Source organism: Coregonus clupeaformis, chromosome 3, assembly GCF_020615455.1.
Source record: "Coregonus clupeaformis isolate EN_2021a chromosome 3, ASM2061545v1, whole genome shotgun sequence".
Taxonomy (NCBI): Eukaryota; Metazoa; Chordata; class Actinopteri; order Salmoniformes; family Salmonidae; genus Coregonus; species Coregonus clupeaformis.
Window position 1 is genome coordinate 28,735,362 of NC_059194.1, and position 27,641 is coordinate 28,763,002.

Here is a 27,641-nt window from a genome sequence, read left to right on the forward strand (position 1 = left end):
TGGAAATCAAATAATACTGTCCAGTATTTAATAACTTCTGAATGGTTTTACATGTTCAAGGATCATCTGGTGTTCATGTTTTGGACTCTGAGGGCCGCTGTTGGTCAGTGAAATAATTCCTGTCCAGTGCTGTCAGTCAGTGGAGTCTACTCCCCTATAACTGTGCTCTATCAGAGGAGAGGGAGAGACAGTCTGTGCTTCATACGAGGCAGGGCAAGACACAGACACTCTCGCTCTGATCAATATATAAGAAAGATATAGTGAAAATAGGCTGTGTTAAAGCGAAACATCTTCTGCTATTTTATCACCATTTCTCTGGCTCCAGTATAAGGAATATTCATGTTGGATTTATTCTTTGTTGGCTATGGCATTTGAAGGATTCCTTCAACCCAAATGCCTAAAATGGCGTTTGTGTGGACTACGGTGGCAAGTACTTATTTTACTCCTGTATTTTAGTCATACTGGCAGTGGACAAATCCGGTATTCCATTCCGGAGCAGATGAAGGAAGGCTCTCTTATCGGGAACGTAGCTCAAGACCTGGGGTTAGATTTGAAACGGCTCCGAGCGGGCCGGGCCCGTATCGTGACCGGAAAAAGCGTTCAGTACACAGTTGAAGACAGTAGACCGAGAGCAGCTTTGTGGCGACATCACACCGTATAGCTTCATTTTCGAAATGATTCTAGAAAATCATATTGAGCGGCATCGTATTACTGTGGAGATTCTAGATGTAAATGATCATGCTCCTGCTTTTCCAAATAAAGATATACATTTTGAAATCAGCGAATCGGCTACCGTTGGGTCGCGATTTCTGTTAGAAAGTGCAGAGGATCCCAATGTAGGCCTCAACGCCCTACAGAATTACATTTTGACTCCGAACGATCATTTAATTCTAAAGCAACATGCGAATCCTGACGGTAGTAAATATGCTGAGATGTTCCTCCAGAAACCGTTAGACAGAGAGGAGCATCCTCGTCTCTCTCTAAAGCTAATTGCTGTAGACGGTGGAAATCCTCAGAGATCTGGCACTGTAAATATAGAGATCACTGTCCTGGATGTAAATGACAATGCTCCTGTGTTTAACCAGTCAGTGTATAGGGGTACTGTATTGGAAAACGCACCGAAAGGCACCTATATCACAACGGTGAATGCAAGTGATGCAGACAGTGGCACAAATGGACAAATAACATATAGCCTTTCGAAGTTGAAGTTGAAGGGGAGTATAGCTGACATTTTCATAATAGACGAGAAAACAGGACCCATATCTGTTTCGGGACAGATGGATTATGAGAAAGATCAGAAATACGAGGTTAGAGTAGAGGCTAAAGACCAGGGTGGTTTAACAGACTCCAGTAAAGTTGTAATTGAAGTTCTTGACATAAATGACAACGCTCCAGTTATAAAGGTCATGTCTTTCTCCAGCCCTGTGTCTGAAGATGCTCCTCCTGGAACCACGGTAGCCATTAGTAACGTCAAAGATGCTGATTCAGAGAGAAATTGACAGATTACATGCTCTATAGATACTAACCTCCCAGTCAAGATCAAATCCTCCTTAACTAGTTATTACAATTTGATCTCTGATATAGGTTTTGACCGAGAAACGAAACAAGAATACAACATAACTATAACAGTGACAGATTCTGGTTCGCCTCCTCTCTCTAGCGCCAGGACTTTACACCTTAGAATCTCTGACGTAAATGACAATGCCCCATTTTTCGAAAAAGGCACCTACTCTGCTTATATCTCAGAGAATAACTCTCCTGGAATGTCCATATTTACTGTCAGCATGCAGGATTCTGACTGGAATCAGAATGCGAGAATATCGTACCTGTTGGAGGACACGCAGATTAATGTAACTCCAGTCTCCACTTACATATCCATTAACTCTGAAACCAGAGTTTTATATGCTGTGTGCTCCTTTGATTATGAGCAAATTAAACAGTTTAAACTTGTGGTTAAGGCACAAGATGGAGGCTCTCCTCCACTCAGTAGCAATGTTAGTTTCAACATCTTCATCCAAGATCAGAATGACAACGGGCCTCAGGTTCTGTACCCAGTCCAGACTAGCAGCTCCCTGGTGGCTGAAATGGTGCCTCGTTCAGCAGATGTGGGCTATCTTTTCACTAAAGTGGTGGCTGTTGATGTAGACTCTGGACAGAATGCCTGGCTCTCGTATAAACTGCAGAAAGCGACAGGGCGCTGTTTGAAGTGGGCTTACAGAATGGTGAAATAATAACTATACGCCAAGTCAATGATAAAGATGCTGTGAAACAAAGTCTCACTGTTGTGGTGAAGGACAACAGGCAGCCCTCTCGTTCAGCTACAGTCAATGTTAATGTGGCGGTGGTGGACAGCTTCCCTGAAGTGCTCTCGGAGTTCACTGACTTTACGCAGGACAAGGCGTACAATGACAACCTGACTTTTTACTTGGTCTTGGCTCTGGCTGTAGTCTCATTTCTGTTCATCACATGTTTAGTGGTTATTATATCAGTGAAAATATACAGATGGAGACAGTCTCGCATCCTCTATCATTCCAATCTTCCGGTTATTCCGTAATATCTACCGCGTTACGCAGACACTTTGGGGACAGGAACTCTACAGCACGTGTACAATTACGAGGTGTGCAGGATGACTGACTGACTTACTGATAACGGACCCCAGTTCTACAGGGACAATGCAGCTAATGTAAATTGAAAATAACATCCTGGATGAACCAGACTCTCCACTAGAGGTGAGTTTATTGGAATTTAAATAATATAGCACATGATGTTGTAGTTCATCTGCGCAATGTGTCTTCTTTATCAATTTTCAATTGTGCTCTGGTGCATACTCGGTTATCTTCCTTTATTGGGCTTATTCAGCTATTACGCATTCTATCTGGTTATTTGGCACACGTATGCCTGTTAAGTTGATGAGAAATGATTTTGAATTGAGCGTTAATGCTAAGTGCCTCAATAGTAAGGGTGTATCGCTGTAAGACCATGTCAGCACCACTCAATGTGGACAGCGCCACTTTTAGTGTGCAACTGCATGCACTCCTCTCTCACACTTTGTATCCTGAGCCTGCTTCCAACTTCTCTATATCGATCAAGAGTCACTATACATTTTGCCCGTGTTTACCGTTAGTAATATACCAAGAAAATAACTCTCAATAAAGGTATTTTACTCTATTCTTCAGCAATTGTTTGGACGCCTGTTTCATGGACATTTTTTACGCACGATGCAATCTAGGGCGGAGGAGATGGCATTTTTACTATCAAATGATTAGACTACTCCTTCCTTTCTTGTCATAGTATTTTAGTAATTGAACTTTGCATTTATTTAGATTGCACATACCACAGTTTTTATTTGTGACATTTTGAAAATAAAATAGTGCTGGAAAGTGTTGAATCATTTCTGTGCAGTTCTATATTTTTGCATATCATCTAGTGTTCATGTTTTGGACTCTGAGGGCCGCTGTTGATCAGTGAAATAATTTCTGTCCAGTGATGTCAGTCAGTGGAGTGCCCTCCCCGATCACTGCGCTCTACCAGAGGAGAGGGAGAGACTTTGCTTCATACAAGGTGGTGCACGACAGAGAAACACTCGGCTCTGATCCATGTTACAGACAACAAAAGGAAACGCTGAAAATAGCCGGGATTGAAAGAATTCGTCGAATAACAGTGTTATATTTTTTCTTTGTTTCTGAGGATACAGCATAATACATATTTGTATTGGATTTATTCTTTGTTGGCTATGGCATTGGAAGGATTCCTTCAACCGAAATGCGTAAAATGGCGTTTGTGTTGTGGACTGCAGTGGCAAGTACTTATTTTTCTCCTGTATCTCAGTAATATTGTCAGTGGCCAAATCCGGTATTCCATTCCGGAGGAGATGAAGAAAGGCTCTCTTATCGGGAATGTAGCTCAAGACCTGGGGTTAGATTTGAAAAGACTCCGAGCAGGTCGGGCCCGTATCGTCACAGGAGAAAGCATTCAGTACACAGAGCTGAAGACAGACAAAGGGATTCTAGTCGTGAGTGAGAGAATAGACCGAGAGCAGCTTTGTGGTGACGTCACACCATGTAGTTTCAGCTTCGAAATCATTTTAGAAAATCCAGTAGAACTTCATCGTATTACAGTGGAAATGTTAGATGTAAATGACCATGCACCTGCTTTTCCAAATAAAGATGTACAATTTGAAATCAGTGAATCGGCTACAGTTGGATCACGTTTTCCGCTAGAGAGTGCAGAGGATCATGATGTAGGACTTAACGGCATACAAAATTACTTTTTAACACCAAATGATCATTTCAATCTAAAGCAACATGCGAATCCTGACGGTAGTAAATATGCTGAGATGTTCCTCCAGAAACCGTTAGACAGAGAGGAGCATCCTCGTCTCTCTTTAAAGCTAATCGCTGTAGACGGTGGAAATCCTCAGAGATCTGGCACAGTAAATATAGAGATCACTGTCCTAGATGCCAATGACAATGCTCCTGTGTTTAACCAGTCAGTGTACAGGGCTGCTGTGGTGGAAAACGCTCCAAAAGGCACTTATATTACAACCGTGAATGCCAGCGATGCAGACAGTGGATCGAACGGCCAAATAGCCTATGCCTTTTCGAAGTTGAGGGGTAGCATAGCAGAAATATTCATCATTGATGAAAACACCGGTATCATATCTGTTTCGGGTCAGATAGATTATGAAAAAGATAAGAAATATGAGGTTCGAGTTGAGGGTAAAGACCATGGAGGTTTAACAGACACCAGTAAAGTTGTAATTGAAGTTATTGATGTTAATGACAACTCACCAGTCATAAACGTCATGTCTTTCTCCAGCCCTGTTTCTGAAGATGCTCCGCCTGGAACCACGATAGCCGTTATAAATGTTAAAGATGCTGATTCAGAGAGAAACGGAAAGATTACATGCTCTATAGATACTAACCTCCCGTTCATGATAAAATCGTCGTTAAGTAGTTATTATACTTTGATCTCAGATATAGCTTTTGACAGAGAAACAACACCAGAATACAACATAACCATAACAGCGACAGATTCTGGCTCGCCTCCCCTTTCTAGCAGCAGGACATTACACCTTAGAATCTCTGACGTAAACGACAATGCTCCATTGTTTCATCAGAGCTCATACTCTGCTTACATCACAGAGAATAACTCTCCTGGAATGTCCATATTTACTGTCAGCGCGCGTGACTCTGACTGGAATCAAAACGCTAGAATCTCGTACCTCTTGCAGGACTCGCAGATCAGTGGAACACCAGTCTCTACTTATGTGTCCATTAACTCTGAAACCGGAGTTTTACACGCGGTGCGCTCCTTTGATTATGAACAAATTAAACAGCTTAATGTCGTGGTTAAGGCGCAAGACGGAGGCTCTCCTCCACTCAGTAACAATGTGAGTGTGGAAATAATCATCCAGGACCAGAACGACAACGCGCCTCAGGTTCTGTACCCAGTCCAGACTAGCAGCTCTCTGGTGGCTGAAATGGTGCCTCGTTCAGCAGATGTGGGCTATCTTGTCAGTAAAGTGGTGGCTGTTGATGTGGACTCTGGACAGAATGCCTGGCTCTCGTATAAACTGCAGAAAGTGACAGACAGGGCTCTATTTGAAGTGGGCTTACAGAATGGGGAAATAAGAACTATACGCCAAGTCAATGATAAAGATGCTGTGAAACAAAGGCTCACTGTTGTAGTGGAGGACAACGGGCAGCCCTCTCGTTCAGCTACAGTCAATGTTAACGTGGCGGTGGCGGACAGCTTCCCTGAAGTGCTCTCGGAGTTAACTGACTTTACGCACGACAAGGAGTACAATGACAACCTGACTTTTTACTTAGTCTTGGCTCTGGCTGTAGTCTCATTTCTGTTCATCACATGTTTAGTGGTTATTATATCAGTGAAAATGTATAGATGGAGACAGTCTCGCATCCTCTATCATTCCAATCTTCCTGTTATTCCGTATTATCCACCGCGTTACGCAGACACTTTGGGGACAGGAACTCTACAGCACGTGTACAATTACGAGGTGTGCAGGACGACTGACTCCAGAAAGAGTGACAGTAAGTTCGCCAGACCCTGTAGTCAGAACGTACTGATAATGGACCCAAGTTCTACTGGGACGATGCAGCGGATGCAGAGTGAACAGAACATCCTGGATGAACCAGACTCACCACTAGAGGTGAGTTTTTTTGGAGTTTAAATTGTATTGCCCATTGGCTTGGAATACGTATTTTTCTAAATTGCCCTTTGTGAAATTTGAAATATTGTGTTCTGGTGCCTTTAGGTTAACTTATTCTGTATGTCTAGTCAAAAGTGTAGGGCTAAATAATTTTTGATTAGCTTTGTGTTTTATACTATGCCTGCTGAATTAAAAATATATAATTTTGAACGTACTATTCTAAGTTCTATTGCGTAATATGAATGGTGCCTCGCTGTAAGGGAATTTCAGCACCACTGTGTGTTGACAGCGCCACTTCATGAAGATCAGAGGTGTGCTCCGCTCTCACGCAGAGTATACTATCCCTCGTTCAAACTACTGTCTTTTGCTCAATAGTCACTATAGAGCCAGTGTAGCCGTGTTTACCGCTAGTTCTGTACCAAGCAAAATACTCTCAACCAGTGCGACATACTGTAGGTATGTTACTGTACTGTTTAATAATGGTTTGTGCGGCGTATCCATGGACCTTTTTTTTTACCCACGATCTAAACGAAGGTTTAGATGATATGGTGGCATGTTTTACAATCAAATGATTACCGCTCACCCTGATGGTCATAGTTATTTGAGTAATTGGACTTGGCGTTTATTTAGATTATAGATAGCAGCACAGTGCTGTAAAGTTTTGAAACATTTCTACCCAGTTGTATATGACCACATATCTGGTGTTCATGTTTTGGACTCTGAGGGCCGCTGTTGATCAGTGAAATAATTTCTGCCCAATGTTTTCAGTCAATAGAGTCCGGTCCCCCCCTCTCCTATCACTGCACTCCAGAGTAGGAGAGACTCTGCGCTCCAAACGAGGCGGGGCACTACAGAGAATCACTCGCTCAAACAGATACGTTAAGAAATAGCCTGGATTAAAATAACACTTCCGCTATCAGTTATCTCTTTTCTCACCGTTTGAGGATACAGCAGGCTATAAGGAATAGTCCTGTTGGATTTATCTTTGTTGGCTATGTCATCTGAAGGATTCCTTCAACCTAAATGCGTAAAATGGAGTTTGTGCTGTGGACTGCGATGGCAAGTACTTTTTTTCCTCCTGTATTTCAGTCATATTGTGAGTGGTCAAATCCGGTATTCCATTCCGGAGGAGATGAAGAAAGGCTCTCTTATCGGTAACGTGGCTCAAGACCTGGGGTTAGATTTGAAAAGACTCCGAGCGGGCCGGGCCCGTATCGTGACCGGAGAAAGCATTCAGTACACAGAGCTGAAGACAGACAAAGGGATTCTAGTCGTGAGTGAGAGAATAGACCGAGAGCAGCTTTGTGGCGACGTCACGCCCTGTAGCTTCAGCTTCGAAATTATTCTAGAAAATCCTATGGAACTACACCGTGTAACTGTGGAAATCCTTGATATTAATGATAATGCACCTATGTTTCGAAAGAATGAAATTAAATTTGAGATAAGTGAATCGGCTATACTCGGGTCGCGTTTTATGTTGGCCAGTGCCGAGGACGCTGATGTAGGTAACAATGGTCTGCAGAAATACATTTTAACGCCGAATGATGATTTCATTTTGAAACAACATGCAAATCCAGATGGAAGAAAATATGCTGAAATAATTCTTCAGAGAACGTTAGATAGAGAGGAGCATCCTCGTCTCTCTTTAAAGCTAATCGCTGTAGACGGTGGAAATCCGCAGAGATCTGGCACAGTAAATATAGAGATCACTGTCCTAGATGCCAATGACAATGCGCCTGTGTTTAACCAGTCAGTGTACAGGGCTACTGTGATGGAAAATGCACCAAAAGGCACTTATATTACAACCGTGAATGCAAGTGATGCAGACAGTGGATCTAACGGGCTCATAACATATTCTTTTTCCAACTTGAAAGAGCATCTATCAGATATATTTCACATGGATGAGTTAACTGGCACAATGACACTTGTAGGGCAAATAGATTATGAAAAAGACAAGAAATATGAAATTATGATTGAGGCGATGGACCAGGGAGGTTTAACCGATTCCAGTAAAGTTTTAATCGAGATTGTTGACGTCAACGATAATTATCCCGTCATAAACGTCATGTCTTTCTCCAGCCCTGTTTCTGAAGATGCCCCTCTGGGAACAACCATTGCGATAATTAATGTGAAAGACGCTGACTCAGAGAGAAATGGTCACGTTACGTGTTCAGTAGACAACAACTTACCATTTAAGATCAAATCCTCATTGACTAATTATTATACTTTGATCACAGATTCAGCTTTCGACCGAGAGACTATGCCAGAATATAATATAACCATAAAGGCGACAGACTCGGGTTCGCCTCCTCTCTCTAGCTCCAGGACAATACACCTTAGAATCTCTGACGTAAACGATAATTCCCCATTGTTTGATAAAGGTACCTACTCTGCTTACATCACAGAGAATAACTCTCCTGGAATGTCCATATTTACTTTCAGCGCGCGGGACTCTGACTGGAATCAAAATGCGAGAATCTCGTACCTCTTGGAGGACACGCAGATCAGTGGAACTCCCGTCTCTACTTACATATCCATTGACTCTGAAACAGGAGTTTTACATGCTGTGCGCGCCTTTGATTATGAGCAAATCAAACAGCTCAAACTCGTGGTTAAGGCGCAAGATGGAGGCTCTCCTCCACTCAGTAGCAATGTTAGTATCAACATCTTCATCCAAGATCAGAATGACAACGGGCCTCAGGTTCTGTACCCAGTCCAGACTAGCAGCTCCCTGGTGGCTGAAATGGTGCCTCGTTCAGCAGATGTGGGCTATCTTGTCACTAAAGTGGTCGCTGTCGATGTGGACTCTGGACAGAATGCCTGGCTCTCGTACAAACTACAGAAAGGGACAGACAGGGCACTGTTTGAAGTGGGCTTACAGAATGGGGAAATAAGAACTATACGCCAAGTCAATGATAAAGATGCTGTGAAACAAAGGCTCACTGTTGTAGTGGAGGACAACGGGCAGCCCTCTCGTTCAGCTACAGTCAATGTTAACGTGGTGGTGGCGGACAGCTTCCCTGAAGTGCTCTCGGAGTTCACTGACTTTGCACACGACAAGGAGTACAATGACAACCTGACATTTTACTTAGTCTTGGCTCTGGCTGTAGTCTCATTTCTGTTCATCACATGTTTAGTGGTTATTATATCAGTGAAAATATACAGATGGAGACAGTCTCGCATCCTCTATCATTCCAATCTTCCGGTTATTCCGTATTATCCACCGCGTTACGCAGACACTTTGGGGACAGGAACTCTACAGCACGTGTACAATTACGAGGTGTGCAGGACAACTGACTCCAGAAAGAGTGACTGTAAGTTCGCCAGACCCTGTAGTCAGAACGTACTGATAATGGACCCCAGTTCTACAGGGACGATGCAGCGGATGCAGAGTGAAAATAACATCCTGGATGAACCTGACTCCCCACTAGAGGTGAGTTTATTGGACAATTTATAATTTAGCACATTGTTTTGGAATACATCTCTGGAATGTGTCCATTTTCAGCTATTGTGCTCTGGTGCATGGCTAATTTACTCAGTTGGCTACCTTCCTCCTCTTCTTTATAGGGTTCAACTTAAATCAGCTACTACACATCTTACTGTTTAAATTTGTCCTGTGTATGCCTGTTGAGTTGGTAGGAACTGAGTTCGAGTTGAACACGAAGTGCTATAATAGTAAGGATGTAGAATTGTAATGCCATTTCAGAACCACACTGTATGGACAGCGCCACTTTTAGTGAGCAGCAGATGAACGCTCTCCTCTCTCACACAGTGTATGCTATACCTTTTCCAACTGCTGTCTAAATCGGTCAAGAGTCACTATACATTTTCATCCATGTTTACGTTTAGTCATATACCAAGCAAATCTTCTCAATACAGGTATTTTACTGTATTTTTCAGCAGTGGTTTGGACGGCTGTTCCATGGAAAAGTTTTATGCATGATCAAATCTAGGGCTTAGGGGATACAGTCTCATGTTTCAGTACCAAATGACTGGGCTATGTTTCCTGTTGGTCATATTTTAGTAATTGGACATTGCATATATTTAGATTGTTCATGCACATACCACCATGCTTTTAATTGTGTCATTTTGGAAAGAAAATAGTGCTGGACGATGTTGAATCATTTCTACACGGTTCTATATTTTTTTAACATATCATCTGGTGTTCATGTTTTGGACTCTGAGGGCCGCTGTTGATCAGTGAAATAATTTCTGTCCAGTGCTGTCAATCAGTGGAGTTCACTCCCCTATCACTGTGCTTTACCAGAGGAGAGGGAGATACTCTGCGCTTCATACGAGGTGGGGCTCGACGAAAGACTTTCGCTCTGATCCATAGACATAGATCAGAAAAGGACAGTGAAAATAGGCTAGATTTGAATCGAAGCGTCGACTAGTATTTGCTCACTGTGTCACGCCCTGGCTCTGGGGACTCTTAAATGTTGAGCCAGGGTGTGTAGGGTCTATGTTTTGTTTTCTATGTGTTTCTTTCTAGATCGTTTATTTATATGTTGGCCAGGGTGGTTCCCAATTAGAGACAGCTGTGGCTCGTTGTCTCTGATTGGGAACCATACTTAGGCAGCCTGTTTTGCACTTGTCATTTGTGGGATCTTGTTCCGTAAGGTTTGTGTTGGTGTATTAGCCTAGGACTTCACGTATCGTTTATTGTTTTGTTGTTCGTGTTTAAGTACTCATTAAAAGATGTACGCATATCACGCTGCGCCTTGGTCCGCTCATTACGACGATCGTGACACACTGTTTCTGAGGATACCCTTTACGGAATATTCTTGTAGATTGTATTATTTGTTGGCTATGTAATTTGAAGGATTCCTTCAACCTAAATGCGTAAGATGGCGTTTGTGTGGACTGCGGTGGCAAGTACTCATTTTTCTCCTGTATCTCAGTCATATTGTCAGTGGTCAAATCCGGTATTCCATTCCGGAGGAGATGAAGAAAGGCTCTCTTATCGGTAACGTAGCTCAAGACCTGGGGTTAGATTTGAAAAGACTCCGAGTTGGCCGGGCCCTTATCGTGACCGGAGAAAGCATTCAGTACACTGAGCTGAAGACAGACAAAGGGATTCTAGTCGTGAGTGACAGAATAGACCGAGAGCAGCTTTGTGGCGACGTAATTCTGTGTAGCTTCAGCTTTGAAATGATCCTAGAAAATCCAATCGAATTACATCGTGTTACAGTTGAAATTGTAGATGTAAATGACCATTCACCTATTTTTAAGAATAATCATATCAAATTTGAAATCAGCGAATCTGCTACTCTTGGCTCTCGTTTTGTGCTGGAGAGTGCAAAGGATCCCGATGTGGGAGTTAATGGTCTACAGGAGTATGTTTTAACTCAAACTGACAATTTAGTTCTGAAACAACATTTGAATCCTGATGGTAGCAAATTTGCAGTAATGATTTTACAAAAGCCTTTGGATAGAGAAGAAAATCCTCTTCTCTCTTCAAAGCTAATTGCTGTGGACGGTGGAAATCCGCTCAGATCTGGCACAGTAAATATAGAGATCACTGTCCTAGATGCCAATGACAATGCGCCTGTGTTTAACCAATCACTGTACAGGGCTACTGTGATGGAAAACGTACCGAAAGGAACCTATATTACCACCGTGAATGACAGTGATACAGACAGTGGATCCAATGGTATTATTTTTCTAATTTGAAACAAAACTTGGCAGATATATTTGACATTAATGAGACAACTGGCAAGATATCTGTTGTTGGACAAATCAATTTTTAAGCAGTTATTATACTTTGATCTCAGATATAGGTTTTGACAGAGAAACAACACCAGAATACAACATAACCATAACAGCGACAGATTCTGGTTCGCCTCCCCTTTCTAGCAGCAGGACATTACACCTTAGAATCTCTGACGTAAACGACAATGCTCCATTGTTTCATCAGAGCTCATACTCTGCTTATGTCACAGAGAACAACTCTCCTGGAATGTCCATATTTACTGTCAGTGCGCGTGACTCTGACTGGAATCAAAACGCTAGAATCTCGTACCTCTTAGAGGACTCGCAGATTAGTGGAACTCCAGTCTCTAGTTATATATCCATTATCTCTGAAAGAGGAGTTTTACATGCGGTGCTTTCCTTTGATTATGAACAAATCAAGCAACTTAAACTCGTGGTTAAGGCACAAGGCGGAGGCTCCCCTCCACTCAGTAGCAATGTGAGTGTGAAAATAATGATCCAGGACCAGAATGACAACGCGCCTCAGGTTCTGTACCCAGTCCAGACTAGCAGCTCCCTGGTGGCTGAAATGGTGCCTCGTTCAGCAGATGTGGGCTATCTTGTCACTAAAGTGGTGGCTGTTGATGTGGACTCTGGACAGAATGCCTGGCTCTCGTATAAACTGCAGAAAGTGACAGACAGGGCGCTGTTTGACGTGGGCTTACAGAATATAGAAAAAAGATTTGTACGCTAAGTCAATGATAAAGATGTTGTGAAACAAAACTCACTGTTGTAGTTGAGGACAACGGGCAGCCCTTTCGTTCAGCTACTGTCAATGTTAACGTGGCAGTGGCGGACAGCTTCCCTGAAGTGATCTCGGAGTTCACTGACTTTGCTGACAAGTCTGCCCTGCTTTTTCGCTCGTTTCACATGTTTATAACTCGCATCCTCTATCATTCCAATCTTCCTGGTTATTCCGTAATATCCACCGCGTTACGCAGACACTTTGGGAACAGGAACTCTACAGCACGTGTACAATTACGAGGTGTGCAGGACGACTGACTCCAGAAAGAGTGACTGTAAGTTCGCCAGACCCTGTAGTCAGAACGTACTGATAATGGACCCCAGTTCTACAGGGACGATGCATCGGATGCAGACTGAAAATAACATTTTGGATGAACCAGACTCGCCACTGGAGGTGAGTCTGTGGAGTTTAAATGGTATTGCTCATTGGGTTGGAATACATCTTTAAAACATGTCCTTTGTAACAATTTTAGCTACAGATAAGATCTTAATTTGATCACCCTGTTGCAGGAGAACTTTTCTGCAATGCAGGAAATGTAAAACGTGTAGTGTTTTTAGGTTTAAAATGGCTTCTGAAGTTTGTAATTTCCTTAAAATAAAATAAAATGTATAAACCCCTACAAAAATGTTTATTAATTATAATCCACATAATACTTAAAATGTCCTGTTTCTGCAGGATTAATTTCCTGCTATAGCAAATTGGTTCAAATTAAGATCCTACATCTGTATTGCCTTAAGGTTAATTTAGCCAGTATTTCTCTAGTCAAAAGTATGGGCACATAAGCGTTACGAATTGTTGTGGTTAGCTTTGTTTTTTTATTGAATGTCATTGTCAGTGGACTGTGGTTTCGAATTTAGCATACTGAGTGCTACAACAGAAGCAATTACTTGTTTTCTTGTTAGTTTTGGCTATCATAGTATGCCTGATGATTTTTTATATCATATATGCTACAAAAGCAAAAAGTAGCGCTTTAAGGCCATTTCAGCACCACTGTGTGGACAGCCCCTCTTCTGTCATGATAGCAGCAGAGGTGTGTTCCGCTCTATCGCACTGCTCTCCCTTCTTCCAACTGCTGTGTTTTGATTAAGTCAATATAGAGTCACTAATGAGTCGCTTAAGTAGTGTTAACTGCTTGTCATATGTCAAATAATTCTCAACATAAATATTTTGCTGTGTTGTTCAATAATGGTTTAGATTGCCGATCAATGGAAATATTTTTACGAACGTTCCAATCTATGGCTGAGAGGAGAAAGTGCCATGTTTTAGTATAACATGATTGCTGTTTTGTCTTGCTGGTCGATCATAGTATTATAGTGATTGATCGTTGCAGTTATTTAGATTGTACTTTTCACATTGTTCACCTACTTGCAAAATGGAAGACAGTAGGGCTCTAACGTGTGGAATTATTTCTACATTTTTATAAACTCAAATATAATCTGGTGTTCATGTTATGGACTCTGAGGGCCGCTGTTGATCAGTGAAATAATTTCTGTCCAGTGTTGTCAGTCAGTAGAGTCCCCTCCTTTATCACTGCGCTCTACCAGAAGAGAGGGAATGACTCTGCGCTTCATACGAGGCGGGGCACCACAGAGAAACACTCGGCTCTGATCGATGTTACAGATAACAAAAGGAGACGCTGAAAATAGCAAGGATTAAAAGAATACACCGAATATCAGTATTCTATTTTTTTGTTTTTGTTTCTGAGGATACAGTATAATACATTTTTGTATTGGATTTACTCTTTGTTGGCTATGGCATTGGAAGGATCCCTTAAACCTAAATGTGTGAAATGGCGTATGTTTAGACTGCGATGGCAAGTACTTATTTTTCTCCTGTATCTCAATCATATTGTCAGTGGACAAATCCGGTATTCCATTCCGGAGGAGATGAAGAAAGGCTCTCTTGTCGGTAACGTAGCTCAAGACCTGGGGTTAGATTTGAAAAGGCTCCGAGCGGGCCGAGCCCGTATCGTGACCGGAGAAAGCATTCAGTACACAGAACTGAAGGTAGACAAAGGGATTCTAGTCGTGAGTGAGAGAATAGACCGAGAGCAGCTTTGTGGTGACGTCACACCGTGTAGCTTCAGCTTCGAAATCATTCTAGAAAATCCTATGGAGCTCCATCACATTACTATAGAAGTCTTAGACGTTAATGATCATCCTCCGATATTTAAGAAAACGGATGTTCAATTGGAAATAAGCGAGTCTGCAATCCTCGGTGCGCGCTTTGTGCTAGAAAATGCAGAAGATCCTGATGTAGGACTTCACGGCCTACAAAATTATGTTTTAAGTCCGAATGATAACTTTGCCCTCAAGCAACATGCAAATCCGGACGGTAGTAAATACGCTGAAATGATTCTTCAGAAACCGTTAGATAGAGAGGAGCATCCTCGTCTCTCTTTAAAGCTAATCGCTGTAGACGGTGGAAATCCGCAGAGATCTGGCTCAGTAAATATAGAGATCACTGTCTTAGATGTAAATGACAATGCGCCTGTGTTTAATCAGTCAGTGTACAGGGCTACTGTGATGGAAAACGCACCGAAAAGCACTTATATTACACATGTAAACGCGTCTGATGCAGACAGCGGATCTAATGGCTATATAACGTACTCGCTGTCTAATATGAAGGGAAATCTAGCGGATATATTGACTATAAATGAAAACACTGGAATACTGTCGGTTTCAGGTCTGATAGATTATGAAAAAGACAAAAAATATGAATTAAGGATTGAAGCTAAAGATCAGGGAGGTTTAACGGATTCGAGTAAAATTATTGTTGAGGTCATTGACGTGAACGACAATGCACCTGTCATAAGTGTGATGTCATTCACTAGTCCAATATCAGAAGACTCTCCTCCCGGTACAACTATTGGTATTATCAACGTTAAAGATGTCGATTCAGGTGAAAACGGCCAGGTAAGCTGTAACCTGGACCAAAACATTCCGTTCAAGATCAAATCAAATTTAAGAAATTACTACACCTTGGTAACAGACGCTGTTTTAGACCGTGAGAGTGTGTCAGAATATAACATAACTGTAGTCGCCACTGACGCAGGGTCACCTCCTCTCTCAAGTAGGAGAATGTTTCACCTGAAGGTGTCTGACGTCAACGACAATGCCCCAGTGTTTCCAAAGGGCGTGTACAACTCTTATATCGCAGAGAATAACTCTCCAGGCATCTCTATATTTACTGTTAGAGCTAAAGACACTGATTCCAATCAAAATGCCCGTATTTCCTATATTCTAGTGGATACTGATGTCAGCGGGACTCCTGTGTCTGCTTATGTTTCCGTAAACGCAGAGAGTGGGGTCATACACGCGGTGCGCTCCTTTGATTATGAACAAATTAAACAACTTAAACTCGTGGTTAAGGCGCAAGATGGAGGCTCTCCTCCACTCAGTAGCAATGTTAGCATCAACATCTTCATCCAAGACCAAAACGACAATGCGCCTCAGGTTCTGTACCCAGTCCAGACTAGCAGCTCCCTGGTGGCGGAAATGGTGCCTCGTTCAGCAGATGTGGGCTATCTTGTCACTAAAGTGGTGGCTGTTGATGTGGACTCTGGACAGAATGCCTGGCTCTCGTATAAACTGCAGAAAGCGACAGACAGGGCGCTGTTTGAAGTCGGCTTACAGAATGGAGAAATAAGAACTATACGCCAAGTCAATGATAAAGATGTTTTGAAACAAAGGCTCACTGTTGTAGTGGAGGACAACGGGCAGCCATCTCGTTCAGCAACAGTCAATGTTAACGTGGCAGTTGCGGATAGCTTCCCTGAAGTGATCTCGGAGTTCACTGACTTTACGCACGACAAGGAATACAATGACAACCTGACTTTTTACTTAGTCTTGGCCTTGGCTGTAGTCTCCTTTCTGTTCATCACATGTTTAGTGGTTATTATATCAGTGAAAATATACAGATGGAGACAGTCTCGCATCCTCTATCATTCCAACCTCCCGGTTATTCCATATTATCCACCGCGTTACGCAGACACTTTGGGGACAGGAACTCTACAGCACGTGTACAATTACGAGGTGTGCAGGACAACTGACTCCAGAAAGAGTGACAGTAAGTTCGCCAGACCCTGTAGTCAGAACGTACTGATAATGGACCCCAGTTCTACAGGGACGATGCAGCGGCTGCAAAGTGAAAATAACATCCTGGATGAACCAGACTCCCCACTAGAGGTGAGTTAATTGGAGTTTAAATGGTATTGCACATTAGTTTGAAATACATATTTTCAATATGTCCTTTGTAACCAGTTTAGTTATTGTGGCTTAAGGTTCATTTACTCAGTATTTCTCTAGTCAGCAGTATGGGCACATCAGTGTTACGTATTGTTGGGCTTTTATTGAATGTCATTTTCCAGCTGAGTTCTTGGAAGTGTGGTTTCGAAGTTAGGACATAAGTGCTACAATACAAGCAATTACTTATTTGTTGGTTAGTTTTATCTTTCATAGTATGCCTGATGATTTTTTTATCATATGTGCTACAAATGCGATAAGGTAGCACTGTAAGGCCATTTCAGCACCACTCTGTGTGGACAGCATCTCTTCTGTCATGATAGCAGCAGAGGTGTGTTCCGCTCTATCGCACTGCTCTCCCTTCTTCCAACTGCTGTGTTTTGATTAAGTCAATATACAGTCACTAAAGAGTCGCTATAGGAGTGTTAACTGCTTGTCATATGTCAAATAATTCTCAACATAAATATTTAGCTGTGTTGTTCAATAATGGTTTAGATTGCCGATCCATGGAAATATTTTTACGCACGTTCCAATCTATGGCTGAGAGGACAAAGTGCCATGTTTTAGTATCAAATCATTGCTCTCTGCCTTGCTGGTCAATCATAGTATTATAGTGATTGAACGTTGCATTTATTTAGATTGTACGTTGAACAGTGTTCAACTATCTATTTGCAATAATGAAAGTGTTGAATTATTTATGAATTCAAATATAATTTGGTGTTCATGTTTTGGACTCTGAGGGCCGCTGTTGATAAGTGAAATAATTTCTGTCCAGTGCTGTCAGTCAGTTGAGTTCACTCCCGTATCACCGTGCTCCACCAGAGGAGAGGGAGAGGCTGCGCTTCATATGATGCGGGGCACGACAGAGAAACACTCTGATCCATGTATATTACTGTTACGTGAAGGGGACTGTGAAAATAGCCTGGATTGAAACAAAACATTACATAATACTCCTCTCTTTGCTCAACGTTTCTGAGGACATAGTCTAAAGACTGACTCCAGAAAGAGTGACTGTAAGTTCACCAGACTTTGTAGTCAGAACGTACTGATAACGGACCCCAGTTCTACAGGGACGATGCAGCGGATGCAGAGTGAACAGAACATATTGGATGAACCAGACTCACCATTAGAGGTCTGTTATATCTTAATAATAATCTTGTCCCTAAAACTATGATTTTCCTGTGTGTTTTTTTAGGACTATCGTGTGATTTTAACTATTAGAAATTGAACTTGCATACCTGGCAAGTTCCCATGGTCCGAAATGCTCTTTATTTCAATGATATGTGGTCATTTCAGCACCAATGCCACGGACAGCGGTGCTTTGCAAAGAAGCTGTATTTCAATATGTAGCCTGTAGTAAAGCAGTTTCACTCCTATAGTAGCATTTTTATTCAACGCGTATTTTTGTTAGATCTTGTTTGTCCACATCTCACTTACATATTGGTTTACATTTGTCATGAATACATTGGCTTATTTGTTGATATAGCTTAATATTATTTCCCAAATATGTTTGATATTCTTTCTTATGAATATCTGTAGTTCTGTGGATTGAACTCAGCGGGACGCTGTTGGTCAGTGTCTTGCAATTTTAGAGTAGATTTGCATCAGTACCTCCCCCATCATCTGGCTATATTAAGAGAGAAAATGAGCTTCACGCAGAGTCCAGGTTACAGAGAACACTAAGCACGGAGACAAGGAGCTGCAATTCTTTTGTTACAGAATTTTTCCAGGATTGTTGAGTCATTTACCTTTGATGTTTTGATCTAAAAACGAATGGAATATTACTGACTTTTTACGGATTGCATGGTATTTGTTGTTTCATGGTGCAGGCGAAAATGTCGGATAGAACAATGACACGGCAAGTACTGTTGTTTATCTCGGTCCTCTCTCTCAGTTCAGTGCACGGGCAGGTCAGTTACTCCATTCCAGAGGAAATGGCGAAAGGCTCTTTAGTCGGTAACATAGCGCAGGATTTGGGTTTAGATATCAAAAGACTGAAATCAGGTAAAGCTCGTATTTATACTGGAGACAGCGCAGAATACATCGAGCTGAATAAAGAAAGGGGAGTTCTCCTAATCAGAGAGAGAATAGACCGTGAAGCGCTCTGCAGACAGACGACGCCTTGCGCATTGCATTTGCAAATAATTTTAGAGAATCCCATGGAATTTTACAGCATTACAATGGAGTTAACCGATGTCAATGATAATTCGCCTATTTTTGAAAAGAGTGAAATGAAATATGAAATTGTCGAGTCCGCTTTAACGGGAGCCAGGATTGTCTTAGAAAGAGCAATTGATGAGGACGTTGGCGTTAACGGCCTTCATAGCTATTCTCTGAAACCGTCCGATAATTTCATTTTAAAAACGCAAAATTTGCCAGATGGTGGTAAAAATGTGGAAATGGTTTTACAGAAACCTTTAGATCGAGAGAAACAGGAACAGATATCTCTGATATTAACAGCAGTCGATGGAGGAGAGCCTCAGCTATCAGGAACAATGCAGATAATCATCACTGTACTTGACGCCAATGACAATGCTCCTGTTTGTTCACAACCGGTTTATCACACCAGTGTATTGGAGAACGCACCTAAAGGCACAGTTTTAACCACAGTCACTGCGTCTGACGCTGATCAAGGTTCATATGGAACAGTTACGTATCATGTTCCAAAATCTGGAGCAGCCCAACTATTTGAGATTGGTAAAGATGACGGAGTAGTAAAATTAAACTGGAATATTGATTACGAAAGAACTAAACATTATCAAATTGACGTTCAAGCCAGAGACCAAGGAGGTAACACCGATTCTTGTAAAGTAATTATTGACGTAATCGATATAAATGACAACAAACCGGCCATTAACATTATGTCAAAAACAAATAGCATATCTGAGGATGCTAAGCCTGGCACAGTCGTAACAATGATGAATATTCAAGACCCAGATTCTGCTGAAAATGGTAAAGTGCAGTGCTCTATTGAGGACAATATTCCCTTTGTGATGAGATCGACCTCAAACAATTTCTATAGTCTTGTAACTGATAGTGACTTGGACCGAGAGAGAGCCTCTGAGTATAACATCAGTGTGACGTGTTCTGATGAGGGCGTGCCCTCGCTCTCCAGTAGCGTCACTCTCACCTTACAGATTTCAGATGTGAATGACAACGCGCCTGTCTTTGAGAGGAGCTCATATGAGGCCTACATTATGGAAAACAACACACCGGGCCTCTCTATATTCACAGTGAAAGCCAGAGACGCTGACTGGAACCATAATGCCCGTGTTTCTTATATACTGGAGGACTCCTCGGTTAACGGAGTGGCCGTCTCCTCATATGTGTCCGTTAGTGCTGATAGTGGAGTCATCCATGCAGTGCGCTCTTTTGATTACGAGCAGGTCAAGGATTTCCAGTTCCGCGTAAAAGCGCAGGATGGAGGCTCTCCTCCACTCAGCAGCAATGTGACTGTGAAAATAATGATCCAGGACCAGAACGACAACGCACCTCAGGTTCTGTACCCAGTCCTCACTAGCAGCTCTCTGGTGGCTGAAATGGTGCCTCGTTCAGCAGATGTGGGCTATCTTGTGACTAAAGTGGTGGCTGTTGATGTGGACTCTGGACAGAATGCCTGGCTCTCCTATAAACTGCAGAAAGCGACAGACAGGGCGCTATTTGAAGTCGGCTTACAGAATGGGGAAATAAGAACTGTACGCCAAGTCAATGATAAAGATGTTGTGAAACAAAGGCTAACTGTTGTAGTGGAGGACAACGGGCAGCCCTCTCGTTCAGCTACAGTCAATGTTAACGTGGCGGTGGCGGACAGCTTCCCCGAAGTTCTCTCGGAGTTCACTGACTTTGCACACGACAAGGAGTACAATGACAACCTGACTTTTTACTTAGTCTTGGCTTTGGCTGTAGTCTCATTTCTGTTCATCACATGTTTAGTGGTTATTATATCAGTGAAAATATACAGATGGAGACAGTCTCGCATCCTCTATCATTCCAACCTCCCGGTTATTCCATATTATCCACCGCGTTACGCAGACACTTTGGGGACAGGAACTCTACAGCACGTGTACAATTACGAGGTGTGCAGGACGACTGACTCCAGAAAGAGTGACTGTAAGTTCGCCAGACCCTGTAGTCAGAACGTACTGATAATGGACCCCAGTTCTACAGGGACGATGCAGCGGATGCAGAGTGAAAAGAACATCCTGGATGAACCAGATTCCCCAATAGAGGTCTGTTATATTTGAATCTTTATTTTCTTACCCCACCATTTTATCTATTTCCATTTGTATCTTTAAATGATTCGTTCAAGTTTATTTTATTCCCAGTGTCCGAAAAGCTCTTCTTACCATTGTTATTGCCATTTCAGCACCCCAGTCATGACAGCGGCACTTTGCAAATGTTGTGACTTTCATTGTGTCTGAACCACCGTGGATGGTAAAGAGAATACCATCCTTATAAAGGTCAAGCAAACATATCGTTTGTATTTCATAACATTCATGATAGCCTATGTGCATTTCATTCACACTAGTCCATTCATTTCCTTTTTTACCTGCAGTCTACCATTGTGTTCTGTTGCAATGTAGTTCCGTGTAAAGTGTGTGGGGATAGGCTCAGACATTCTTTCTCCACATCTTTCCGGCATCTTTGTGTACATTCGGCTACCTTAAGGTTACCTTAAGACTTTCTATTATATGCACCCTAACATTCCCAACTCTCCTGGGGTGTTTTTCTTTATTTTCTAATTTCTGTAATTTAATGCTCTGAACTCTGAGGGACGCTGTTGGTCAGTGTGTTGCCATTTCAGAGCAGATTTGCAGCAGTACCTCCCCCATCATCTCGCTAAATTAGAGAGAGAAAGAGCCGCACGCAGAGGGCACAGTCCTGGTTATAGAGAACACTAAGCACGGAGACACACCGAGCTGCGATTATTTTGTTCAGGCGATACGATTTTTGGGCACATCGTGCTTTGTTTATCAGCACTGAACCCAAACGGAATTTAACAGACTGTTTTACGGATTATAACGTGATTGCTTTTTCATGGTGCAGGGGAAAATGTCGGACAGAACAATGACACGGCAAGTACTGTTGTTTATCTCGGTCCTCTCTCTCAGTTCAGTGCACGGGCAGGTCAGTTACTCCATTCCCGAGGAAATGGCGAAAGGCTCTTTAGTCGGTAACATCGCGCAGGATTTGGGTTTAGATGTCAAAAGACTGAAATCAGGTAAAGCTCGTATTTATACCGGAGACAGCACAGAATACATCGAGCTGAATAAAGAAAGGGAAGTTCTCCTTATCAGAGAGAAAATAGACCGTGAAGCGCTCTGCGGACAGACGACGCCTTGCGCACTACATTTTCAGATTATTCTGGAGAATCCAATGGAATTTTACAGCATCACAGTTGAAATAACGGATACCAATGATCATGCTCCGGTTTTTAAAAGGAATGAAATGAAATTTGAAATAAGCGAGTCTGCTTTAACGGGTGCTAGATTTGTCTTGGAGAGAGCTATTGATAATGACGTAGGTATAAATGGCCTTCAAAGCTACTACCTTAGACCCACTGATAATTTTATCTTAAAACCGAATAGTAAAATTGGAAGTAGTAAAAACGTAGAGATGGTTTTACAGAAACCTTTAGACCGAGAGAAACAGGAGCAGATATCTCTGATATTAACAGCGGTAGATGGAGGAGAGCCTCAGCTATCAGGAACAATGCAGATCATCATCACTGTACTAGACTCAAATGATAATGCGCCTGTTTGTGCTGAGGCCGAGTATACGGCTAGTATATCAGAAGGTGCTCCTAGAGGCACCGTTTTAACCACAATCAGTGCATCTGATGCTGATCAAGGTCCTAACGGAAGGGTTACATACTCTATATCGAATACTGCTGAGGGTGCAGCTGAACTATTTGAGGTAGACGAAGAATATGGCGTTATTAGATTAGTTGGTAATATTGATTATGAAAAAATGAAACGTTATGAGATTGACATTCAGGCTACAGACCAGGGAGGACACTCTGACGCGTGCAAAGTGATTATTGAAGTAATGGATACAAATGATAACAAACCATCCATTAATACCATGTCAAAGACAAATAGCATATCTGAGGATGCTAAACCTGGGACTGTAGTAACAATGATGAATATTCAAGACCCTGATTCTGGTGAAAATGGCAGGGTGCAGTGCTCTATAAACGAAAACATTCCTTTCGCGATGAAATCAACATCGAATAATTTCTTTACTGTAGTAACTGACAGTGACATGGACCGAGAGAGAGCCTCTGAGTATAACATCAGTGTGACGTGTTCTGATGAGGGCGTGCCCTCGCTCTCCAGCAGCGTCACTCTTACCTTACAGATATCAGATGTGAATGACAACGCGCCTGTCTTTGAGAGGAGCTCATATGAGGCCTACATAATGGAAAACAACACACCGGGCCTCTCTATATTCACGGTGAAAGCCAAAGACGCTGACTGGAACCAGAATGCCCGTGTTTCTTACATACTGGAGGACTCCTCGGTTAATGGAGTGCCCGTCTCTTCATATGTATCCGTTAGTGCTGAAAATGGAGTCATCCATGCAGTGCGCTCTTTTGACTACGAGCACATCAAGGATTTCCAGTTCCGCGTAAAAGCGCAGGATGGAGGCTCTCCTCCACTCAGCAGCAATGTGACTGTGAAAATAATGATCCAGGACCAGAACGACAACTCACCTCAGGTTCTGTACCCAGTCCAGACTAGCAGCTCTCTGGTGGCTGAAATGGTGCCTCGTTCAGCAGATGTGGGCTATCTTGTCTCTAAAGTGGTGGCCGTTGATGTGGACTCTGGACAGAATGCCTGGCTCTCGTATAAACTACAGAAAGCGACAGACAGGGCGCTGTTTGAAGTTGGTTTACAGAATGGTGAAATAAGAACTATACGCCAAGTCACTGATAAAGATGCTGTGAAACAAAGGCTCACTGTTGTAGTGGAGGACAACGGGCAGCCCTCTCGTTCAGCAACAGTCAATGTTAACGTGGCAGTTGCGGACAGCTTCCCTGAAGTGCTCTCGGAGTTCACTGACTTTACGCACGACAAGGAGTACAATGACAACCTGACATTTTACTTAGTCTTGGCTCTGGCTGTAGTCTCATTTCTGTTCATCACATGTTTAGTGGTTATTATATCAGTGAAAATATACAGATGGAGACAGTCTCGCATCCTCTATCATTCCAATCTTCCGGTTATTCCGTATTATCCACCACGTTACGCAGACACTTTGGGGACAGGAACTCTACAGCACGTGTACAATTACGAGGTGTGCAGGACAACTGACTCCAGAAAGAGTGACTGTAAGTTCGCCAGACCCTGTAGTCAGAACGTACTGATAATGGACCCCAGTTCTACAGGGACGATGCAGTGTGAAAGGAACATCCTGGTTGAACCAGACTCCCCAATAGAGGTCTGTTATATTTGAGTCATTTATCTTTTCCCCCTGACCATATTTCTAATGTGTGTCCTATGTCTAAATGTGTGTTGTGCGATTTTTGTTTGAAATTGAATCTGTCAACAATGCTCTAAATTCCACCAATAATTGGTCATTTAAGCATGGACAGCATGTGCTCTATTTCAATACGTAGCCTGTAGTTTCCGGTATTAACATAGTATCACGCAAGGTGTCTTTCGTTAGACATTCTTTGTCCACATCCCTCAGACATATTGATTTGCATTCGTTATTAATTCATTAGGCTATGTGTGTTGATATAGCATTATAGTGCTATATTTGATCCCACAGAGAATCAAACCATCCCAAATATGTTGGAATATTTTTCGTTTTCTGTAGTTCATTCCATTGAACTCAGAGGGACGCTGTTGGTCAGTGTGTTGCAGTTTTAGATTCGCAGCAGTACCTCCCCCATCATCTCGATATATTAGAGAGAGAAAGAGCCGCACGCCGAGCACGCAGTCCGGGTGACAGAGAACATTAAGCACGGAGACACCGAGCTGCGATTCGTTTGTTCCAGAAATACGGATTATTGGCGGAAGATTGTGTTATTTTCTGGATTCACGTCGAAAGGAATATTGCAAATTGCTTAACGGAATTTTCTGTTATTTGTGATTTAATGGTGCAGGGGGAAATGTCGGACAGAACAATGACACGGCAAGTACTGTTGTTTATCTCGGTCCTCTCTCTCAGTTCAGTGCACGGGCAGGTCAGTTACTCCATTCCCGAGGAAATGGCGAAGGGCTCTTTAGTCGGTAACATCGCGCAGGATTTGGGTTTAGATATAAAAAGACTGAAATCAGGTAGAGCTCGTATACATGTTGGAAACAGCGCAGAATACATCGAGCTGAATAAAGAAAGGGGAGTTCTCCTTATCAAAGAGAGAATAGACCGTGAAGCGCTCTGCGAACAGACGACGCCTTGTGCTTTACATTTTCAAATTATTATGGAGAACCCAATAGAATTTTATCGAGTCACAATTGAGATAACCGATATCAATGATAATGCTCCAGTTTTCCAAAAGGATTCTATGAAATTCGAAATAAGCGAATCAGCTATAACCGGAGCTAAATTTGTACTAGAGAGAGCTTTTGATTCTGATATTGGAGTAAATGGACTCCAAAGCTACTCCCTTAATCCAACTGATAATTTCGTTCTGAAATTACATGGTCAAGATGATGGAAGTAAAAAGGTAGAGATGGTTTTGCAGAAGCCTCTTGACCGAGAGAAAAGGGAGCAGATATCTTTAGTCTTAACTGCCCTCGATGGAGGGGAGCCTAAGATGACTGGAACAGTGCAGATACACGTCACTGTGTTGGATGCAAACGACAATGCTCCGGTTTTTACGCAGGCAATATATAAGGCGAGTGTTGTCGAGAACTCGAAGAGGGGTACTTTATTAACTACAGTTAGTGCAAATGATATAGATCATGGATCAAATGGTTTAGTCACTTACTCAATATCAAGTAGCAAAGTTGGTATTTTGGACTTATTTCAAATTAACGAGAGTAATGGCGAAGTGCGTTTGATAGGCAAGGTTGACTATGAAACTGCTAAACATTACCAGATTGACATAGAAGCAAAAGATCAAGGCGGTCTTTCAGATTCTAGTAAATTAGTAGTTGACATTGCAGACGTTAACGACAACAACCCTTTGATTGACATGATGTCAACTTCTAAATCAGTAGCAGAAAATTCCCCTTCTCAGACTATTATCGCTGTAATGAGTGTCCACGACCCAGACTCTGATAATAACGGAGTGGTGAATTGTGTATTAAATGAAAACATTCCTTTCACCATTAAATCTACATCAAATGGTTTTTACAGCATAGTAACAGACAGTGACTTGGACCGAGAGAGAGCCTCTGAGTATAACATCAGTGTGACGTGCTCTGATGAGGGAGTGCCCTCGCTCTCCAGCAGCGTCACTCTCACCTTACAGATATCAGATGTGAATGACAACGCGCCTGTCTTTGAAAGGAGCTCATATGAGGCATACATTATTGAAAACAACAAACCGGGTCTCTCTATATTCACAGTGAAAGCCAGAGATGCTGACTGGAACGAGAATGCCCGTGTTTCTTACATACTGGAGGACTCCTCGGTTAACGGAGTGCCCGTGTCCTCATATGTGTCCGTTAGTGCTGATAGTGGAGTCATCCATGCGCTGCGCTCTTTTGACTACGAGCAGATCAAGGATTTCCAGTTCCACGTAAAAGCGCAGGATGGAGGCTCTCCTCCACTCAGCAGCAATGTGACTGTGAAAATAATGATCCAGGACCAGAACGACAACGTGCCTCAGGTTCTGTATCCAGTCCAGACTAGCAGCTCTCTGGTGGCTGAAATGGTGCCTCGTTCAGCAGATGTGGGCTATCTTGTCACTAAAGTGGTGGCTGTTGATGTGGACTCTGGACAGAATGCCTGGCTCTCGTATAAACTGCAGAAGGCGACAGACAGGGCGCTGTTTGAAGTTGGCTTACAAAATGGTGAAATAAGAACTATACGCCAAGTCAATGATAAAGATGATGTGAAACAAAGGCTCACTGTTGTAGTGGAGGACAATGGGCAGCCCTCTCGTTCAGCTACAGTCAATGTTAACGTGGCGGTGGCGGACAGCTTCCCTGAAGTGCTCTCGGAGTTCACTGACTTTACGCACGACAAGGAGTACAATGACAACCTGACTTTTTACTTAGTCTTGGCTTTGGCTGTAGTCTCATTTCTGTTCATCACGTGTTTAGTGGTTATTATATCAGTGAAAATATACAGATGGAGACAGTCTCACATATATAATTCAAATCTCCCCGTTATTCCGTATTATCCACCACGTTACGCAGACACTTTGGGGACAGGAACTCTACAGCACGTGTACAATTACGAGGTGTGCAGGACGACTGACTCCAGAAAGAGTGACTGTAAGTTCGCCAGACCCTGTAGTCAGAACGTACTGATAATGGACCCCAGTTCTACAGGGACGATGCAGCGGCTGCAGAGTGAAAAGAACATCCTGGATGAACCAGACTCCCCAATAGAGGTCTGTTGAATTTGAATCTATAATGATATTTTCCACTATTTTATCTACTTCCAGGTGTATATGTTTTATTGCATTTTGAGAGTAGTTTGTGCTTTAAGACGTGGTACTTATCTTCAGAAATGCACATTGCTTCTTTTAATTCCACTGTTGTGGCGTGTTCAGCACCACGGCCACGGACAGCAGCGCTTTTCAAATAGAGCAGATTTAATTGTA

At 42.5% G+C, this 27,641-nt stretch overlaps 1 protein-coding gene and 1 pseudogene across 13 annotated transcripts in view; both read left to right on the plus strand.

Moving 5' to 3' along the window:
• LOC121543844 (protocadherin gamma-C5) overlaps positions 1–27,641 on the plus strand; it is a 183,473-nt gene that overhangs the window by 65,066 nt on the left and 90,766 nt on the right. The window contains exon 1 of one of the 13 annotated variants that reach the window (XM_041854039.2): positions 3,557–6,172. The exons of 7 other annotated variants lie outside the window; for them this stretch is intronic. In XM_041854039.2, the coding sequence (XP_041709973.2) occupies positions 3,734–6,172 (2,439 nt within the window). In that variant the 5' untranslated portion in view covers positions 3,557–3,733. Of the gene's footprint in view, positions 1–3,556; positions 6,173–6,995; positions 9,606–14,253; positions 16,856–18,591; positions 21,142–21,793; positions 24,356–24,860; positions 27,429–27,641 lie in introns of those variants that run through there. 5 more of the 13 variants (XM_041854033.2, XM_041854059.2, XM_045208015.1 and 2 more) reach the window with 5 other exon arrangements.
• LOC121537886 lies at positions 365–2,638 on the plus strand (annotated as a pseudogene).